At 36.2% G+C, this 19,859-nt stretch overlaps 1 protein-coding gene across 3 annotated transcripts in view; it reads left to right on the top strand.

The window, feature by feature from the left end:
• Positions 1-12,148, top strand: part of SP3 (Sp3 transcription factor) — a 76,599-nt gene extending 64,451 nt beyond the window's left edge. For 2 of the 3 annotated variants that reach the window (XM_053597185.1, XM_053597184.1), the window contains 3 exons: positions 287-479; positions 6,811-7,007; positions 10,411-12,148. In XM_053597185.1, coding sequence (XP_053453160.1) covers positions 287-479; positions 6,811-7,007; positions 10,411-10,727 — 707 coding nt within the window. In that variant the 3' untranslated portion in view covers positions 10,728-12,148. Of the gene's footprint in view, positions 1-286; positions 480-5,099; positions 5,315-6,810; positions 7,008-10,410 lie in introns of those variants that run through there. The other variant, XM_053597186.1, reaches the window with a different exon arrangement.
• Positions 12,149-19,859: the final 7,711 nt, after the last annotated feature.

The raw sequence follows: 19,859 nt of genomic DNA, 5'->3' as shown, positions 1-19,859 counted from the left end.
TGTGACTCAGCTTGGTCAGAAAATATTACCTGCTTTTCTTATTGAATCCTTAAAAAAGTAAGCTTTCATGTTGGCTTTATTCCCTTTTTGGCTTAATCTCTGATATTTAGAATAAAATAGCCTGTTTTGAAAGGAATGAGACACGGTGAAGAGCAGTGATTAAGCTCCACTAGCAGATGACTTTTGATTTCCACATAATATTCACTTTATCTTAGAGAGTTTCAGATCTCTTGTCTTTTTGGGCCAGTGGACTGCTTCTCATCTGTATTTGTTTTTTTTCCTTCAGATATTAGGATTAAGGAAGAAGAACCTGATCCTGAAGAGTGGCAGCTCAGTGGTGATTCTACATTGAATACCAATGATCTAACACACTTAAGAGTACAGGTGGTGGATGAAGAAGGGGACCAACAACATCAAGAAGGAAAAAGACTGCGGAGGGTAGCTTGCACCTGTCCCAACTGTAAAGAAGGTGGTGGGAGGTATGCACACATGAAACATACCTTTTTTTTTAAGAGCGCTAATATTATCACCCTTATTTTTGAAATACTGCATGCCATGTTAATTATGAGATATTATTCATTACATGATCATTTTGGATGTGTGTCTGTGTGAGTGTGGCTGAAGTTAGAGAACAAAATACATGAAATTCAATTTTCAGATTTAAATGCCATTTAAACTAAACTTACTAGTTTACTTTTTTTGAACAAGTGTAATAGATACCATTTGATAGGCCCATAACAGAAATAAGCCTATTTGCAAACTAACAGCAGTGAAATTTGCCTTAATACATATAAAAAGTTGATTCTTAGGTTGAGAATAGCAGTTATGTAAAAATAAGAGGTTCAAGAAGAGTTGATAAACACTTCCATTTTTCAACAGAAGTACAAAATAAGCCTGAATAGATAAAATGTTTTAAAAAATGGGATTGTAATATTTCACTGTTTTAAAAAAATACATTTAGACAGAATAATAAAGGATGTTCAGTAGTTAGATGTAGATAAATTCAGCTTAATAAGAGATTAAGGCTCAGATTGTATTTTTTAAAAACATAAAATCCATCTGATGTTGATTATAAAAAACATCTCAAATAATTGTTACAGGAATGTTGAAGCTGAGGAATGGAAAAAGACTTACTAGGCAAATATTAAATAAAAGAAAACATGGATAGCAATGTTAGCATCAAACAAGGTAGGATTAAAGTGAAGAGCCTTAGTTGGAGAGGATATATGTGTATTTTTTTAGTATGAAGTTTCCACCAAGAGATTTGTTTGTTTGTTTCTTTATTTTTTGAGACAGAGTCTCACTCTGTCGCCCTACTTGGGTAGACTGCCATTATCATAGCTCACAGCAACCTCAAACTCTTTCTTTGGACTTAAAGGATCCTCTTTCCTCAGTTTCCGGAGTATTTGCTGGGACTACAGGCACCTGCCGCAATGCCTGGCTTTTTTTTTTTAAAGTAAAGATGGGGTCTTGCTCTTGCTCAGGCTGGTCTCAAACTCTTAAGCTCAAGCAGTCCACCTACCTCAGCCTCCTAGAGTGCTAGGATTACAGGCATGAACTCTTGGCCTCCACTAAGAAGATTTAATAGTCATGGTACCTTTATATGTGGCTTAGAAATACATAGAGCAAAACTTGATAGAATTCTAAAGCCATACTAAAACAAACCCTAGCTCATGGTAAAAGGTCTCAATATAACTACCTACGCTAAGAAATGTCCTGTTGAAGTAGACAAAGTACACTATTAACACAATTAACAAACTTGCTCTCATAGAATCTATCTGCCTTTGGTTTTATTAGCTAATTTGCACATTGGCCAGGCCTTTTGCAATGACGATGATAGTGATGATGGCTAATAAATGCTAACATTGAGAGCTTACTGTGCTCTAGACAGTCTTGTAAATGTAACAGAGAGAGGTTAAAAGAGCACAGACATCTGAGATTTGGACCTAGTTTCTTACTCCAGAGCCTTAACAATTAACTTATATTTATTCCTAAATGGATCTGTATCTGATGCCTGTTTTTGTATTTATTGTAATTATTGAATTATTTAAAATTTTACTTGTTCTTTGACATATTTTGGTCAATTAAAATTGAAATTCTGTCTAGGCAATAACTTTTCTGAAAGTTATTCTCAATCTAGAGGATCTTTAAAATAAATTATTTATGGAAGTCAAATTGATGTAGACATTGAGGTCTAGTCCATGCTTCACTTACTCTTTTAAAATGAACATCTTTTAATTTATTAAACTAACACATGTGCTCATAAAAATTTGGAAACATGGAGGTGTTTAAAGACATCCAAATCCTATCCTGCTTCAGGATAAACACAGTAACTTTTTTTTTTTACATATCCTTCCAGATGTTATGTCTATTTGAAAGTGGAGTCATCTTATTCTCAGTGTTTTTCATGTCTATTCTTGTTTTGAGAATTTTTGTGATCATATTTCCAAGTCTATGTAGTCTGTATCATTTTTTCATGGCTATATAATATAGTTTTCTATTGTATGAATGTATAACAATTTAACATCTTTTGTTGGGAGTTTATTATCATAATCTTTACACATGTGTCTGAACATTTGTCTGGTTATTAGTATAAATTGGCAGAAGTAGAATTGCTGGGTCAAAGGGAATTGTCTGCTAGAAAGGGCAGTGTCTATTCTGACCAGCAGAGTGTGAGGGTATCTGGTTTCCTGCACCCTTGTCAACAATGGATTTTATCATTTTCTTAAATCTTTTAAAGTCTGACAGGTGAAAAATAATACCTCAATATTATCTTAGTATTTTTTTTTATTGCTTGGTGAGGTAGAACATTTTTTGGTATGGTATTTTGCCATTAAAAACAATTTTTTTTTTTTTTTTGAGATAGTCTCACTTTGTGCCATGGCATCATAACTCACAGCAACCTCAACCTCTTAGGCTTAAGTTATTCTCTTGCCTTACCCTCCAGAGTAGCTGGGACTACAGGTGCCCACCGCAACAGCTTGCTAGTTTTAGAGACTGGGTCTCTTGTTCAGGCTGGTCTCGAACTCCTGAGCTCAAGCCATCCACCTCCCTCGGCCTTTCAGAGTGCTAGGATTACAGGTGTGAGCCAACATGCTGGGCTTAAAAATTTCTTCAGTGAACTGTTGATGTCTTGTGAATCCGTTCATTTATGTAACTGTCATATGTTCACATTTTTTCCCCCAGTTCACATTGCCTTGAGATTTATGTCATTGGTTTGCAGAATATACTAATAATATACAAGTAAAGAAAAAAATTCCTTCACCTATAACTTGCACTTTATTTAAGCACAGAAAGAAAGAAGCTATATAGGCAATGCCTGTAGCTCAGTTGGCAGGGTGCTGCCACATACACCTCAGGTGGTGGGTTCGGACCTGGCCCAAGCCTGCTAAGCAGCAATGACAACTGCAACCAAAAAATAGCCGGGCGTTGTGGCGGGCGCCTGTAGTCCCAGCTACTTGGGAGGCTGAGGCAAGAGAATCGCTTAAGCCCAGGAGTTGGAGGTTGCTGTGAGCTGTGACTCCACATTACTCTACTCAGGGCAACAGCTTGAGACTCTGTCTCCAAAAAAAAAAATAATAATAATAAATAAATAAAAGAAAGAAGCTATATTGTTTCTTAGAGCTTGTTTGAACAAAATTCAAATAGTATATGCATGATAGGTGCACTTGTATAAATGACAAAGAAGCATAACGTGTTGTAAATTCAAAATACTCTAAAGTGTTCTGCAAAGATGAGGGAAAAGTGATACTTAAAATTTTGTTTAGAATGTTGGCCTTTTTCCCTCACCATTTCTTTAATAAAAAAGATATAGGCAAGTTGGCATTTTTAGAGAACTAACTTCATTTATATTTAGAGAAATTTATTTGCTTATGTTTTGAATAAGGTTAACTAACCAATATTTATTGAGCAAAAACAGCCTTCTGAGACTCTTTCATGGAGTGAAAGCAGCAAATAATTGTAATGAAGTAAATTCTAGAGGCACTGTTGATATATAGATTTTGTTTCAATTATGCCTAAAGTGTATTTTTAAAATTATTATGCAAAATCTATTTTCTTTGTCAGCATTTCAATTTGTGTCCACTTTTTCCTACCTGAGCAAAAGAGACTGGACTTAAACTTCTTTTAGTTTTTTTGCCTACAGTTTAGCTTTATTTATAGTCATTCTACCATGGCATTATAAAATTGTTTGGGAACAAGTTTAGGTACTCAAGAATAGAAACTTGAAAGTGTTAGTTTTTCCAGGTATTAGTATAATAGGGTATTAGTGGTATAGTTACGTTAATCAGGAAGAAAATTTATAACTAAATTTTTTCTTACCTGAAGTTCGTTGAAAAATTCACTTGATTTCTTTCCCTTAAGATGATATGCTATAAAATATGTATTGAGTGTATCTATATTTTATCTTGAATCGGATTTCCTTTTTAAATAGAAACTTGGACTAGAGCCTTAAGTTTTTCCCTTAAGTTATATAGTTGTATGTGACCCTACTCCCTGTTTTTCTTTCTTTACTTTTTTCAAATAAGGAATATTTCTCCTGTTTCCTTATAATTCAATTAAAAATAACTTTCCCTAGCTGCGTATATTTTTGAGAAGCCAGATTTATTGCCATTAGTTACGGTCTTGTGCTTTGTGAAATAGCACTTTTGAGTATATAAAAGTGCATTGTTGGCCTGAGCGGTAGACCCTAGAGGAGAGGCAAGAAGTCATAGGAACACAAGTGAACTGAATGGATTCTCTGTGAAATTGCTATGGTGAACACAATATGTAAAATTGGTTTTTACACCAATAGCCACAAACATTGCTGATTTTCTTAGGGCTATTGAAGAATAAGTTCAAAAATCTAAATTTTGGCTTTGGTTAATAAGACTTTGGCATTGCAAGTGTGCCAGAAAAACCTGTTTCACTCAACTCAGCTCTTTGAAGAGAGTTGTAGAAATTGGGGGTGGAGTGGAGCAGAAACTAGAATTGTGTTAGATTATGACATCCTTGCCCTTGAGACAACAGCATGACTCCTCCTTGTCTTTACTTATGCTATTCCTCTGCCTGGAATGCCTTCCCTCCTTTCTATCTAAATCCTATCCACCTCCTCCACGAAGCCTTCTCTAACTACTGGAGCCCACATTGATGTCTCCCTGTTCAGAACACCTATGGCATCTAACAGCCAGCACTGCACCGTTTAGCACTGTTTGTCCTATGGCAATTTCACATGCTACTGAGTGTGAGTACATTAAAATATAAATGTGGGGAAATATGCATTTTTCCAGTAAAATTTGAAAAATGATAGGTGTGTTGTATACAGAGGATTTATAAAGGCTGTAGAAGGTTTACAGGCTACCACCTAGACTGTGAGATTGGGGGGGAAGGGGAGTTGGGGAGGGGGTTAAATGTGCTTTTTTCTTTTTTAATTTCAGAGAAACATTGTAAAGTTTATATAATATTTAGATAATTGTTGTGTCTCAAAGTGTCATGTCTTTAAAAAAACTTATTTTTATTTAGTAACTAGCCCTGGGTTCTTTGTTTTAAAAGCTTGAGAAAAAGACATTTTCTGTAACATTTAATACTATTTGAATGTCAGTTCTGGAATCAGAAAATTTTTCTTCTTGCTTAGGCTAAGTTGCCTGTGTTCACCCATCTAATCACATATTTTCCAAACTCTTCTTGGTAGCAAATACTGAAATGTAAAAAATATCAAATTTTGCACTGTAGAGAAAACTGTATTTTAATATATCTCTTGTGTGTGATTTTGGATAGCTATTACATGGTTAATATGAAAGAAATTTGTATATGATCTGGGGTGTCTTTTGCATGGTTAATATAAGGGAAATTTTTTTTTTTTTTTATTGTTGGGGATTCATTGAGGGTACAATAAAATATAAGGGAAATTTTAACTGTAAAGGTAATTTTGATTTGTAAATGATGATGGAGTTAAACTCATAGATAGCTTGATTAAAAATCTTTGTCCAGGCTTGGCGCCTGTCGCTCAAGTGGCTAAGGCACCAGCCACGTACACCTGAGCTGGCGGGTTCGAATCCAGCTCGGGCCTGCCAAACAACAATGATGGCTGCAACCAAAGAATAGCCGGGCATTGTGACAGGCGCCTGTAAGTCCCAGATACTTGGGAGGTGGAGGCAAGAGAATCACTTAAGCCCAAGAGTTTGAGGTTGCTGTGAGCTGTGATGCCACGGCCCTCTACCCAGGCAACAGCTTGAGGCTCTGTCTCCAAAAAAAAAAAAAAAAAAAAAAAATCTTTATCTAAGTTGTTACATATTTAGGGTGTGGCCATACAAATATGTGAGTAAATATGTCTAAATCCTTTTAATTTAAAGTCTCCTTAGCTACCTATCTACCTTTTTTAGTTGTACCTGTGATCAGTTTTGCATTTATTCTTTGGTTTAAATATATTTTTAATTATCTGACATGACTTTTGAATAAAGACAGTTTAGTTACCCATACAGTTAAACTTAAATGGATTAATTAGGCTTATGCATATAATTTGTGAATGGTTCTGACAGAATAATAAAGTAGTTTTATTGTACATTTTTTAATGTATGAAATGTCCTTTTAATTACATATTTCTTGAGCATATTTACATTTGAATAGCAGTCATTAATTCTAGAGTAAAATTAATATGTAAAACATATACACTTGGTATACATTTTCGTTTAAATAGATATTAAATGGTTTTGGTTTCTGTTTGACCTCATGGTGGTAATATTTTCTGTTTGAAACTCAACGTGGAGATATAAAAGTGCTAATATCCAGTTGAATATTTTCATGTAAGTATATATTATTCTGTGTGTTTTTTAGAGGTACCAATCTTGGGAAAAAGAAGCAACACATTTGTCATATACCAGGATGTGGTAAAGTCTATGGGAAGACTTCACATTTGAGAGCTCATCTGCGTTGGCATTCTGGAGAGCGCCCTTTTATTTGTAACTGGATGTTCTGTGGTAAAAGATTTACTCGAAGTGATGAATTACAGAGGCACAGAAGAACACATACAGGTTACTACAATTTACTTTTAACAGACAAAAATGAATTATAGGGCTACCTAACTACCATTTTTTTTTAGCATACCTTACTGAACTGAATATTTAAAATACAGTGAATTACATCACATTTTTTACCTTTAGTAATACAAATTTAAAATAACACTAATCCCAACGAACAAGTCACTATGGCTTGTAGACATTGAAAATCTTTATTTTTATTTTTTTTTTGATACAGAGTTTCACTTCGTTGCCCTTGGTAGAGCGCTATAGCATCATAGCTCACAGCAACTTCAAACTCTTGGGCTCAAGTGATTCTCTTGCCTCAGCCTTCTAAGTCTCTGGGACTACAGGTGCCCTCCACAATGCCTGGCTATTTTCTATTTCTTTTTTATTTTTTTTATTTTTTTTATTTTTGGCCGGGGCTGGGCTTGAACCCGCCACCTCCGGCATATGGGACCGGCGCCCTACCCGTTGAGCCACAGGCGCCGCCCTATTTTCTATTTCTTTTTTTTTTTTTTTTTTTTGTCTTTTTTTTGTAGAGACAGAGTCTCACTGTACCACCCTCGGGTAGAGTGCCGTGGCGTCACACGGCTCACAGCAACCTCCAACTCCTGGGCTTAAGCGATTCTCTTGCCTCAGCCTCCCGAGTAGCTGGGACTACAGGCGCCCGCCACAACGCCCGGCTATTTTTTGGTTGCAGTTTGGCCGGGGCTGGGTTTGAACCCGCCACCCTCGGCATATGGGGCCGGCGCCCCACTCACTGAGCCACAGGCGCCGCCCCTATTTTCTATTTCTAATGCCCGGCAGGCTCTCTCTCTCTGGCTCAGGCTGGTCTCAAACTCCTGAGCTCAAGCATTCTACCCACCTCAGCCTCCCAAAGTGCTAGGATTACAGGAGTGAGGCAACATGCCCAGCCTATGACACTGTAAATCTGAAGTCACAGTTATAGTATTGTTTACTTGTTAACATTTTTCTTCTTCCTTAACATTGTAACAGAGAATAATCCCTTTTTTCTGATAAATTTGGGCATTTCACTTTTTCTATTATTTTACTATCAGTGAGGTAAGAGAAAGAGTTTGTGCTGAGGGATGACCAAGGCATTGTTGATATTAAGACTCTTCCATTGTATTAGTTGTACATAGTGTTGTGAGGTTGTTTTATGAAATGGTCCTAGGACTGATCCGAACTAAAGCCTAAGTTAATATAACTTAGAGATAGTTTTCTTCTGTTACCATGTAAGCAATAAAAAGTATTTATCAGTCTAAATACTAGAGAATTGAAAAACATATATTTGCAATCTCCAGAGAGCTTACAAGAAATATGGTGAAATGGATTTTGGAGGATGGATTTTGAAGTCATCTGGCTTCCAGTCTAAGTTCGTTATTAGATTAAGCACATATACTGTCTCTGATGCTATTTAACTCCCATTTTGTTTTTAAATATTATATGGAATAACCTGTGAGATATGTAGCAGTACACAGATGCTCTACTTGTTTTAGTTCCTTTCTGTTTCATTGGGTAGCTAAACAGATGAGATGAACTTGCATGAAACTGCAACAATTCAGTAGATAATGAAATAAAACAAGTTGTGTTGTAGTTGTGGTGCTGAATATGCTGACAATTAGAGATAATTTTTTTTTTTTTTTTTAGAGACAGTCTCACTTTTGTTGCCCTCAGTAGAGTGCTGTGGTATCACAGCTCACAGCAACCTCTAGTTCTTGGGCTTAGACGATTCTCTTGCCTCAGCCTCCTGAGTAGCTGGGACTCCAGGCGCCTGCCACAACACCCGGCTATTTTTTTTTTTGTTGTTGTTGTTGTTGTAGTTTGGCCGGGGCTGGGTTTGAACCCTCCATCCTTGGTATATGGGGCCGGCGCCCTACTCACTGAGCCACAGGCACCGCCCTAGAGATAATCATTTAAGCAGTTAAGTTAGTTTGGGGATAGTAGATCTCAAGATGACCCTATAACAGAATTTTCCTCAGTGGAATTTGATCAGGTTATAGAAAGAAATAATATAAAAAGGAAAAAAAGGTCTGTGATCAAGTAAGTATGAGAGACAGTGGGTTAAAGGAGGGTACAAGTACTTTCAAGGCAGTACCTCTTCGACCTTTAAATTGAATGCTAGATGAAAATCCTGCATCTGTAAGTGGGAGATGTAAGGTGTATAGCAGCATTTCCCAATCTTGTGTGATTATTGTGCTGCTTGCCATGGAACATCTCTCAGGACTGATGTTCTAGGAGAAACTAGAAAATATAATACTTCCATAGAAATATGGTGATATGTTAATAGAAGAGGTGAAAAAACATTTTGTGATGGTATAAATGGGTGAGATTTTATGTAACCCATTTCTGTTAAGTAGAATTGAGGCCCTTTATAGAGGTCCTTGTAAATTAGGTAGTAGAGCATCTAAACTGTTCAGTTACCTGCAGGCTACCCATGCATTCTCTGATCACTTAGTACAATGGTAAGGTTTTATACAGCAATAAAATGGTGTTCAGGAAGAAGTATTTGGAATCGATTTGTTGGAATGAGATGATGAGACTGGGATGTCATTTGCCATGTGGTCCCACATGAGATCTGGTAAGGACCAACCTACAGTATTAGGGTGCTGGAATAAGAAAGAGATAGGGTAAGACATGTTTGAAGAAAAAACTAAGAAAATATTATCTAGATTATTGATTTTCTCTCTGAATTCCTTTTAGGTTGGCCTTTTATCTTCCAGTAATCCTCTTACATAGTAGGTCTTCAACATGATAGAAGTTCAGTCTGTTTTTTTGTATATAAAATTGTTTTATTCATGCCGGCAAAGAAAATTTAGGTATTAGGGTCTTTAAAACTTCAACATCTTGATATATTACACTGGCTCTTGATTATTCCAACTGAAATCCAGTTAGCTGGCTATCTTTGTTATGCTTCTTGGGATTACTTAACGCTTAGTGGACCTGAAGCTGGTGTGTTTAAGTACTCTGCTATTACTTGAATTCATATGTAAGAGTTAAAAGTTTAATATCCTAGACATGACGTATTAATTAATTGTAGCTTGAAAGGATGTACTTTTATTTAGGCTTTAAAGCAGTGTGTAACAGATGATCATTTTTTAGCTGGTGTCTTAACACAGGTGTTTGAAAACAAACTCTTGGCATAGTTGAGTTATTAAAGTCTTATTTGAGTATCAGTCTGTCCTGTAATACATGTTTGAAGATTGCATTTTGTCAAAAAGTAAAGATGACATTTATTTTGAGCAGAAATATTGAATAAGAAAAATCTTGCAGGGGCATTTCATAAAACTTTTTTTAATAGAATCCTACTTATTCTCAGCCTTCAGTGTTGGCTTACTTTCTGTTTTTGAGGGATATGATTGATTCATTAAAGTTGAATTTTAAACAGTAAGTGAATTAATTTTTTTCTTAACAGGTGAGAAGAAATTTGTTTGTCCAGAATGTTCAAAACGCTTTATGAGAAGTGACCACCTTGCCAAACATATTAAAACACATCAGAATAAAAAAGGTATTCATTCTAGCAGTGCAGTGCTGGCATCTGTGGAAGCTGCGCGAGATGATACTTTGATTACTGCAGGAGGAACAACACTTATCCTTGCAAACATTCAACAAGGTTCTGTTTCAGGGATAGGAACTGTTAATACTTCCGCCACCAGCAATCAAGATATCCTTACCAACACTGAAATACCTTTACAGCTTGTCACAGTTTCTGGAAATGAGACAATGGAGTAAATATTACACAAATACTTATTCATTGTGGTTATTTTTATACAGTAGTGAGAAGAATATTGTTCCTAAGTTCTTAGATATCTTTTTATTGATGTGCAAAAATTTTTGGATTGACAGTAACTTGGTTATACATGACACTGAAATGCCTTACTTTGTATGATATTCCATAGTATATTAAAAAATGGTAAAATTGCATGGGTTTTGTAGGTACTTTGGGAATCTAGAAGAAATGAAATTTTACCAAGTTATATAAGAGAAAATTGAATTTAACAATGCGAATGGTAGTCTAACCAAATGCATCAATCCTGTGTGGTTTAGTGTAAAAATGAGAACATGTTGGTATTTATCTATTGTAAGATAAAAAAGTTGGTGGGTGAAAGAAATCATGTTATGATAAAAAAAAATTTTTGTAATTTTCTTGATGACTGGAATTTTTATTATGCATAACTGACAAATCAAGTTTCCAAGCAAATGTTACATAGTGTAGGCTTTACTTAGCTTATCAATTTGTCATTTTGAAGCTAATTATTTTAATTAGGTTAACTATGTACAATATTTTAAGCATTACTCTTGTAAGATTTTGAAAACTACATTTTAACATGGAACTCTAGGGATAGTCACCTTTTAAATCCTCTTGAAAAGCCATGTTTAAGATTTAATTTGCCAAAATAATGTCTTGTTAATATTCTTTCAATAATGAAGTTGGGCAATATAACCAATGTTTAAAAAAGTTTAAAATGTATAGGTTGAGGCATTTGGGTGGTAAGAAAATGTTATAGTGAATTACCCCTTTTTTGATTATTGGAGGACCAAAAAAATAAGCTGTATTGCGTCTTAGCAGTGATTTTTATCCAATCTTGTTTCCAAAAACCATGTCTGCCAGGGCCTTAAAAGCCATCATGTAAATTACCAGTAAAGTATAACATATGCAAACATAACAAAATCACTTCCATAGTGACGATACTCCAACCATATGGATATTAGTCATAGAAAACTAGAGGTTTTATGATATTTTTTTTAAGTCTTTTATTTTTTTTTTTTTTTTGTCTAGGTAGTCAATCTGCACTTAAATATCAATCATTTTCCTTTCTTGCTTCTTCCCTTAAAATTTATATGTATCCATTACATTTAATTGAGAAACGTATGTTTTTTATTACGCTGTATTTTCTTTTTATTTTTTAATTAATGTTTATATTTTCAATTTAAAGAAATGTACAAAATAAAGTTACATTGCTCGTCTTGTAAGCGCTATACAATTTTCATAAATGTATACACCTATAACTGCAGCAGTTCACCTATTGCAAAAATTTGGAATTCTGTTCATTATTCTTAAGACCACCTCAAATTTAAAGGCTACCTTATTGTACGTTTAAAGTGTATTATAACAGTGTGGTAGTTAATAAAACACTATTTTTTTTTCCTTTTGAGTTTGTTGTATTCCTGTGCATTTAAAATATTGCAGTGGTATGGGGTAAAAATCTGTGTTTTATTTTTCTTCACCTTAGCCTTTTATTTTCAGAACCTTGATTTCAGATATTAAAATGTAAACAGGTATATTTATTTTAAAAGAGATATATAGAGGCACTGGCAGTTTACTAAGAATGAGCTTATAATTTTAATAATAAATGTAATATTAAATACTATTTTTGAAAAAAACCTTAGCCCACATTGATTCATACCAATTTTATCAATGCTATTTTGCAAAACTTTGTATTTCACCTTTGAAAGCAACACAGAGTGTTTTGATTTATCAAAGACCTGAGTCTAGAAAATGATAACATAAAACAAATTTTGGTAACTGTGTCAGGAGTTAATAAAAAGGTCCTGTTTTGAGTTTGTGTGTCTAATTACGATAAAGGTGGGATAGAAGGAAAGAAAAGAACAGCAGAATATTAAGAATACTATTGTATTAGATATTTCAAAGTAAAAATCAAATTCCTTTTCACATGCATTACAGTGGGGGTAAATATTTCTGTTGTCCAGTTTTCAAGCTTAATCTGACATTGTTAGTAATATCTTTGAATACATTGGATAAATATAGACACATGTATAAACATGGGCATTTTTCTGATTGTGAAACGTAAGCTTTTGATGTGAAATAGGAAATATCACTTGGAATTATAGAATGAATTGATAGAATTTATGATCATTTTAAAGTTACAAGGACTAGATTTTGAATTTTAAAACTCCTTTAGAAAATTTATAGAATTTTTTATTATTCAAGATTGTGTGAAAAGAATTAGGTGAGAAGGTTACTCACTTGAGCATAATGCCCATTAAGTCAGGAGAGTAAGCCATTTTAGCATGTTAGTAGAGATGTTTTTAAGTAATCTTGAATTTTTTTTTTTTTTTTTTTGAGACGGAGCCTCAAGAGCTGTCCTACTGGGTAGAGTGCCGTGGCATCACAGCTCACAGCAGCTTCCAACTCCTGGGCTCAAGCGATTCTCCTGCCTCCACCTCCCAAGTAGCTGGGACTACAGGCGCCTGCCACAACACTTGGCTATTTTTTGTTGCAGCTGTCTTTGTTGTTTGGCGGGCCCAGGCTAGATTCGAACACGCCAGCTCAGGTGTATGTGGCTGGCGCCTGAGCTGCTTGAGCCACAGGCGCTGAGCCAGTAATTTTGAATTTTTACATAAGTTTTTAGAGCATTTTTGATCCGTAAGCTTGCAAGCATATTTTATCAGTTTTTATAGAATGAGTGCAATGAAGGAAGTAGTCTTGAAGACAATTTAAGTTTTTAGATTTTTTGAGTGCCCTTTAGGAATATGCGTGTATTAGTGCACTTTATTAATCTCAATGTAGGTGATTTTAAATATTTCCATTTTTACATTTAACATGTTGAATCCTCTGGAAACTTAATATTTGAATATTTACTCTTAAAATATTTTATAGTTAAGAAACCTATTATATATGAATATAATCTTTCTCAGCGTAAGTATACTTTTTAAGGTGATTTGTCTATTTTTGTAAAGGCTAGAGTCATTGTATATTCAGTGTATTTATATACAAATCATATTGTAACATACTCACACAGACTGGATTGTCTGTATGCTGTGCCTCAAATTAAAGAAAATATTACAGAAAAGCATCTCATTTTCGTAGATGGAGACTTAATAATTTAACTAAAAATAACCCTTTAAAGGAGCTACGCCTATTGACAAAAGTCAAGTGCCCATAAATACTTAGATTTTTCAAAGTAATAAAAATGCTTGAGACAGATGTATATATACATAGTTAAGTTGAAAGCATGTCAAATATACAAAATAGTTCTTAACTAGTATTGTTCATCAAAAAATACTGGGGAGCATTTTTAAAAATCCATAGGCCTGGTCTTATCCTAGACCCACTAAAGATCTCTGGGTATGGAGTACATGTATGTTTTGAAACAGCTCCTCAAGTAGCTTTGATAAATGCTTCTGTGTTAGAATCTGTTAAAATGGAGAAACATCCTCCTAGGTCAGTGGTTCTCAACTTTACTAATGCCTTGGCCCTTTAATACAGTCCCGTAAGTCCAGACCCACAGGTTGAGAACTGCTATCCTAGTCTGTAGTAAAACCTTGTACTGCCTACTCAGGATCCCAAAGTTTTTGTCTTACTAAAGATTTTTATTCAATAGTGTTTGAGATTAAATAATTATGGAATACACTTAGTTTTGAAATATGTAAGTTGACAAGTTAGTCGTCAAGTTAGTCGTGCTGCCTATTAGTAAATTTGGTTTTCAGTTTTAATTACATGATAAGAATTTAATGTTTGTAAGTTTTTAATTAAAAGAATCATTTGTTGCACTAAATAGTATGTATAAACCTTGCTGCTATGAATGAGCACGTAAGTTTTCTCTTGTCTGACAAGGACCACAAGACACATAAGTTGATTAATACTTTGGGAACAAATTTGGCATTTTAGTGACATCATTTTTTAGTGTTTAGTGTTGGAGACAAAAATGTATTATTTGCCCCCTTAGATAGATTGGCTTATAATCAAATATAATGTGGCAGATATAAAGAGTTGTAGAAACCTAGAAGAGGGTGAATACTGTATGGTGTATTATGGGCATTAGGGGAATTTATGAGGGGTGGAAGGGAAGAGTTTTCAAAGGGGGATGTTAAATTGCAAAGGAGTTGAGAATTTTATTTTTATCAGTGATTTCTAATCTTTCTTGTATTTACAGGCCTTTTCCCCCAGAAAAAGTAAAAAGAAATGAGTGACAGTTGAGGGTTTTCAGACTATGGGAATCTGAGCTAATGACTGAACCTTGGGAAAAGAACAGTGGAAGAAGAGTAGCTGTCAAGGAGGTTAAGTTGATAAATATTGAGAAAATAAGATCACAGAAGATTGAACATGATGTCTGAGCTGCCCAGAGATAACCAGATAACCATTGTTTAAATTTTCTTTTAAAATCTATAACAAAATTGGACTTTAGAGTATATATACTTTTTTTCCCTGTGACTTCCGTTTAATGTTATAAGGTTTCCTTTATGATGTGAATATATATGTGTGTAATGTGTGTATGTACGTACGTTATGTATGTTTGGGCAGGGTCTTGTTCTGTAGCCCCAACTGAAGTGCGGTGGTGCAGTCATTAGCTCACTGCAGACTTGAAGGCCTTTCCTCAAGTGTTCCACCTCCTGAGTAACTGGATCTAGAGGCACAGGTTAGCATGCCTAGCTAATTTTTTAAAAAGTTTTTATTGGGGGTGGGGGGCATCTGTGTTGCCTACACTGGTCTTAAACTCCAGGCCTCAAGCCATCCTCCCACCTTGGTCTCCCAAAATGCTAGGATTACAGGTGTGAGCCACCACACCTGGCCAATATGTCTTTTTAAAGGAGTTTTTTTAAAGCATCATGGTATGCTGTCATGTAACATCATACCATTTCATTATTGTATGTTTAAAATAACAATTTTTGGTATTGAAAAAGATGGCTTAGGGCCAGGCACAGTGGCTCATACGTGTAATCCTAGCACTGTGGGAGCCCAAGGCGGGTGGATTGTCCTGCGCTCACAGCTTCGAGACCAGCCTGAGCAAGAGCAAGACCCTATTTCTAAAAATAGCCAGGCATTATGGTGTGTTCTTGTAGTCCCAGGTAATTGGGAGGCTAAGGCAAGAGAATCACTTGAGCCCAAGAGTTGGAGGTTGCTGTGAGCTGACACCACAATACTTTACCAAAGGTGACAAAGTGAGACTCTAGTTTCCAAAAAAAAAGAAAAAAACAAAAACAAAAAAGATGGGTTAGAAAAAGGACTATTTCCTTTAGCCCTTCTCCCCATCTTCTACCTTTTAACTTCCTGCATCTAAGTTCATGCTGAGGTATGTAGCTGATGTGTGATACTGGATAGTTGCCTTCTTAAAACCTAATTTTAATCATCCGTAGAAAGAGGGTAACAGTAGAACAGCATAGGATTGTTGTGAAGGTTAAATTGTAAGCATCTAGTGTAGTGCCTGGCTTAATGGTAAGAACTCAGTAGATGTTCTCTCCCCTACCCATTTCTTAAACTCTGGAGTTTTCATTTTTCAGTAGTAAAGGATCTAGTGTTTTGGCATTTTCAAAATTTGGTTATGGTTCATACATTGATTTTCTCTTTCAAGATGAGGGGAAGTCTTGTTTTCAATGCCAATAATTGAAAGAATATTTAGAATCTGAATCGACAGGGAATAAAAGATGAGAATTCAACCTCACAAGAAAATGAAGAGAATGCATGGCTGCCTTGATTCCTGAAGACTTTACTGTTTTTCTTCCAGTGTTTTCTGCCTATCTGCATTTCCTGCTCCTGGGCTTTCATAAGATAGCCTTAAAACCATACAGAGAGGTCCCCCTACTTTAGTCTCCTCCCCTCCTTTCCCCTCCCAGTTCCCCTCTTTTCTCTCTCTTTTCCCTTCTCTTCTCCCCTCTCTTCTTTCCCCTTTCCTCTCCTCCCTTCCTTTCCCCTCCCCTCCTCCTTTCCTGTCCCTGCCTCTCTTCTCTCTTCCTCTCCCCCTCCTCTCCCTTTCTCCCCTCCTCTTTTCTCTCCCCTCCCTCTGCCTCCTTGTCTTTTCCCCTCCTCTCCCCTCCCCCTCATTTCCCCTCCTTTCCCCATCCCTTATCCCTCTCCTCCCTTCTCCCCTTTCCTGTCTCCACCCCTTCTCTCCCCTCCCCTCTGTCCTCCTACCCTCTCCCAGGCATCCATGAGATAGCCTGAAAACCTTACAGATAGATTCCCCCACTTAGGCTTCTCTTCTCTTCTCTCCCCTTCTCCCCTCTCTGCTCTCTCTTTTCTTTTTTGACATAGAATCTCACTTTGTTGCTCTTGGTAGAGTGCTGTAGTGTCATAGCTCACAGCAACCTCAAATTCCTGGGCTGAAGCCATCCACTTGCCTCAGCCTCCCAGGTGGCTGGTTCTACAGGCCCCTGCCACAACGCCCTGCTATTTTTACAGATGGGTCTCTTGCTCAGGCTGGTCTCGAACCTGTGAGCTCAAGCAATCCACCCACCTCAGCATCACAGAGTGTTGAGTGACCCACCGTGGCAGCCCTGCATTGACTTAATTGGTTTTTTTTTTGCAGTTTTTGGCCAGGGTCGGGTTTGAACCTGCCACCTCTGGCATATGGAGCCAGCACCCTACTCCTTGAGCCACAAGCGCTGCCCTTGACTTTTAATTGTTAACAAATCCCAGGTACATGTATTTTAGGGATACATGTGTGATAATATCTTTTTTCAGTCTGAGACTTACCTTTTATTAACTTTATGGGGTTTTTGTGTGTGTGTGTGTGTGTGTGTGTGTGTTGTGTTTTCTGGTTCGAACGGGAATGTGTTTTACAGAAGTTTTATTGTATCTATAATTGTGGCGTTTCTTTCTTTCTGAAGAAATCCTTTACCTGCTGTCATAAAAATATTTTCCTCTGAAAGTCTTACATTTGTTTATTAATTCACTTTGAAATTATTTTTATGGTTGGTGTGAAGTAGTGTTAGTACAGTTTGTTGAATAGTCTATCCCATCCACCCCTGTCACTTACCTAGTTTTCATTTGTATGCAGATCTATCCCTTGACTCTGTAGTTTTTTTTGTTGTTGTTGTTTTCTTTTTTTTTTTTTGCAGTTTTTGGCAGGGGCTGGGCTTGAACCCGCCATCCCCGGTGTATGGGGCCGGCGTCCTACTCCTTGAGCCACAGGCACCGCCTTGACTCTGTAGTTTTAATGATGTCTCCTCTGCCCACACATCTTCGTCTTTCAAATTGTTTTGACTGTTCTTGAGCCCTGGCTCTTCCTGTGGATTTTAGGATTAGATTATCAAGTTCCATTAAACAATCATGTTAAGAGTTTTGTTGGACTTACACTGAATTTGTGGATTAATTTTAATTTGGAAGAAGGATATTACCTTCCTATCTCTGGTCATTCTGTACCTCTACATCTGTTCAAGGCTGTTTTAATGATTTCTTTATAAATTATTTTCTCTTTGTTACATTTCTTCCTATGTAGCTTATGTTTTTGTTATTGCTAAGGAAAACAGGCTTTTTAGAATTGTTTGAATTGATTATGCTGGTGATTTTTATAAGTTGATGTTATTAATAATTTTACATAATTCTCTTGCTAGTTCTAATAGTTTGCCTATAGATTCTATGAGACTTTTAAAGGGAGACAGTCATATTGTCCTCAAATAAGAAAAGATTTGTCTCTTCATTTCCCTTTCCTATACCTCTACTTTAAAAATATCTTACAGTATTAGCACCTTAATATTAAACAGAAGTGTTGGTGACAGACATCTCTGTTCTGTTTTTGACTGCAATTTTTTTTTCCTACAATAATCTTATGTAATCCTCGTAACATCATGAGATAGGTAGACATTGTCTACATTTCTAGTTCAGGCTTAGGTAAAGTATCAAAGTCACATAGGTAGGAAATGTCAAAATGCAAACTCTAGATTTTTTATTTTAAATCTTTGTGACTATCTCCAGTACAACAGTTGACTTCACAGAACTTACTGGATTGATGGCATTTATTTCTCCTTCAACAAACATTTGAGTGCATGTTTTATGCTCGACACTTGGGATAAAATAATGACTATCTCATAATTTCTGTTCTGAAGATTATATGATAGGCTGATGATGTTCTGACTATAAAATCACCTTTCTGACTTTTAAAATATTTTCTCTGGTTTCTCTAGTTTTACGTACTTTTTCCATTGTAACAACATATTCCCTTTATTTCAAACTTAGAGAAGAACTAGTTATTTTTTCTTAAACACGATCCTCTAAGAGCTACGATATTACTCTGCTAAATGTCCACAGATGTGCCATCTGGAATGTTGTGCCCCCAAGCATGGGAGAGCCTGCGTGTAGGCCCTTTGCTTGGCATGGTTATAGTCATGAGGGCACATAATAGATGTTTTATGACATTGAAAGAAAGTACATGGGCCTTACATGTTTTATGACATTGAAAGAAAGTACATGGGCCTTACTTGTTCAGGCACTGGTGTTAAGTGTGAGGCTGTTAGCCCCTTGTGCAAACAGTCTGTTCCATTGGCATCTACCTGTGATCCAGTTTGGGTTTCCATCTTCTTCTTTCCACTCTTCTCTCCTTGGCTAGCTTTTCTTCTTGTACTTGACACTTTAATGTTGAGTTTTCTCAAGGCTTTATCCTGAGCTGATTTCTATCTCACTCTGCACTGTTTTACTAGATAATCTCGCTCATTCTGAAAATTTCTTTTTACTCCAAATAGGGGCAGCTCTAATTTTTCCAACTCAACTGAGTTGCAGGCAAGATGATGAATAACCTCCTTGGTTATTGGAAGTTTCAAGGGTACCTCAAACTTTGTTCAAAACTCAGGGTTTTTTTGTTGTTGTTTGTTTGTTTTGTAGACACAGAGTCACACTTTATACCCTCGGTAGAGTGCTGTGGCATCACACAGCTCACAGCAACCTCCAACTCCTGGGCTTAAGCGATTCTCTTGCCTCAGCCTCCCGAGTAGCTGGGACTACAGGTGCCCCCCCACAATGCCCGGCTATTTTTTGTTGCAGTTTGGCTGGGGCCGGGGAACCTGCCACCCTTGGTATATAGGGCTGGCACCCTACTCACTGAGCCACAGGCACTGCCCAAAGCAGAATGTATTTTTTTTTTTTTTTTTGAGACATAGTCTCACTATGGGTAGTGACTACCCAGTCAT

This window comes from Nycticebus coucang, chromosome 7, assembly GCF_027406575.1.
Source record: "Nycticebus coucang isolate mNycCou1 chromosome 7, mNycCou1.pri, whole genome shotgun sequence".
Lineage (NCBI taxonomy): Eukaryota > Metazoa > Chordata > Mammalia > Primates > Lorisidae > Nycticebus > Nycticebus coucang.
This window is presented reverse-complemented; position numbering and strand designations above follow the sequence as displayed.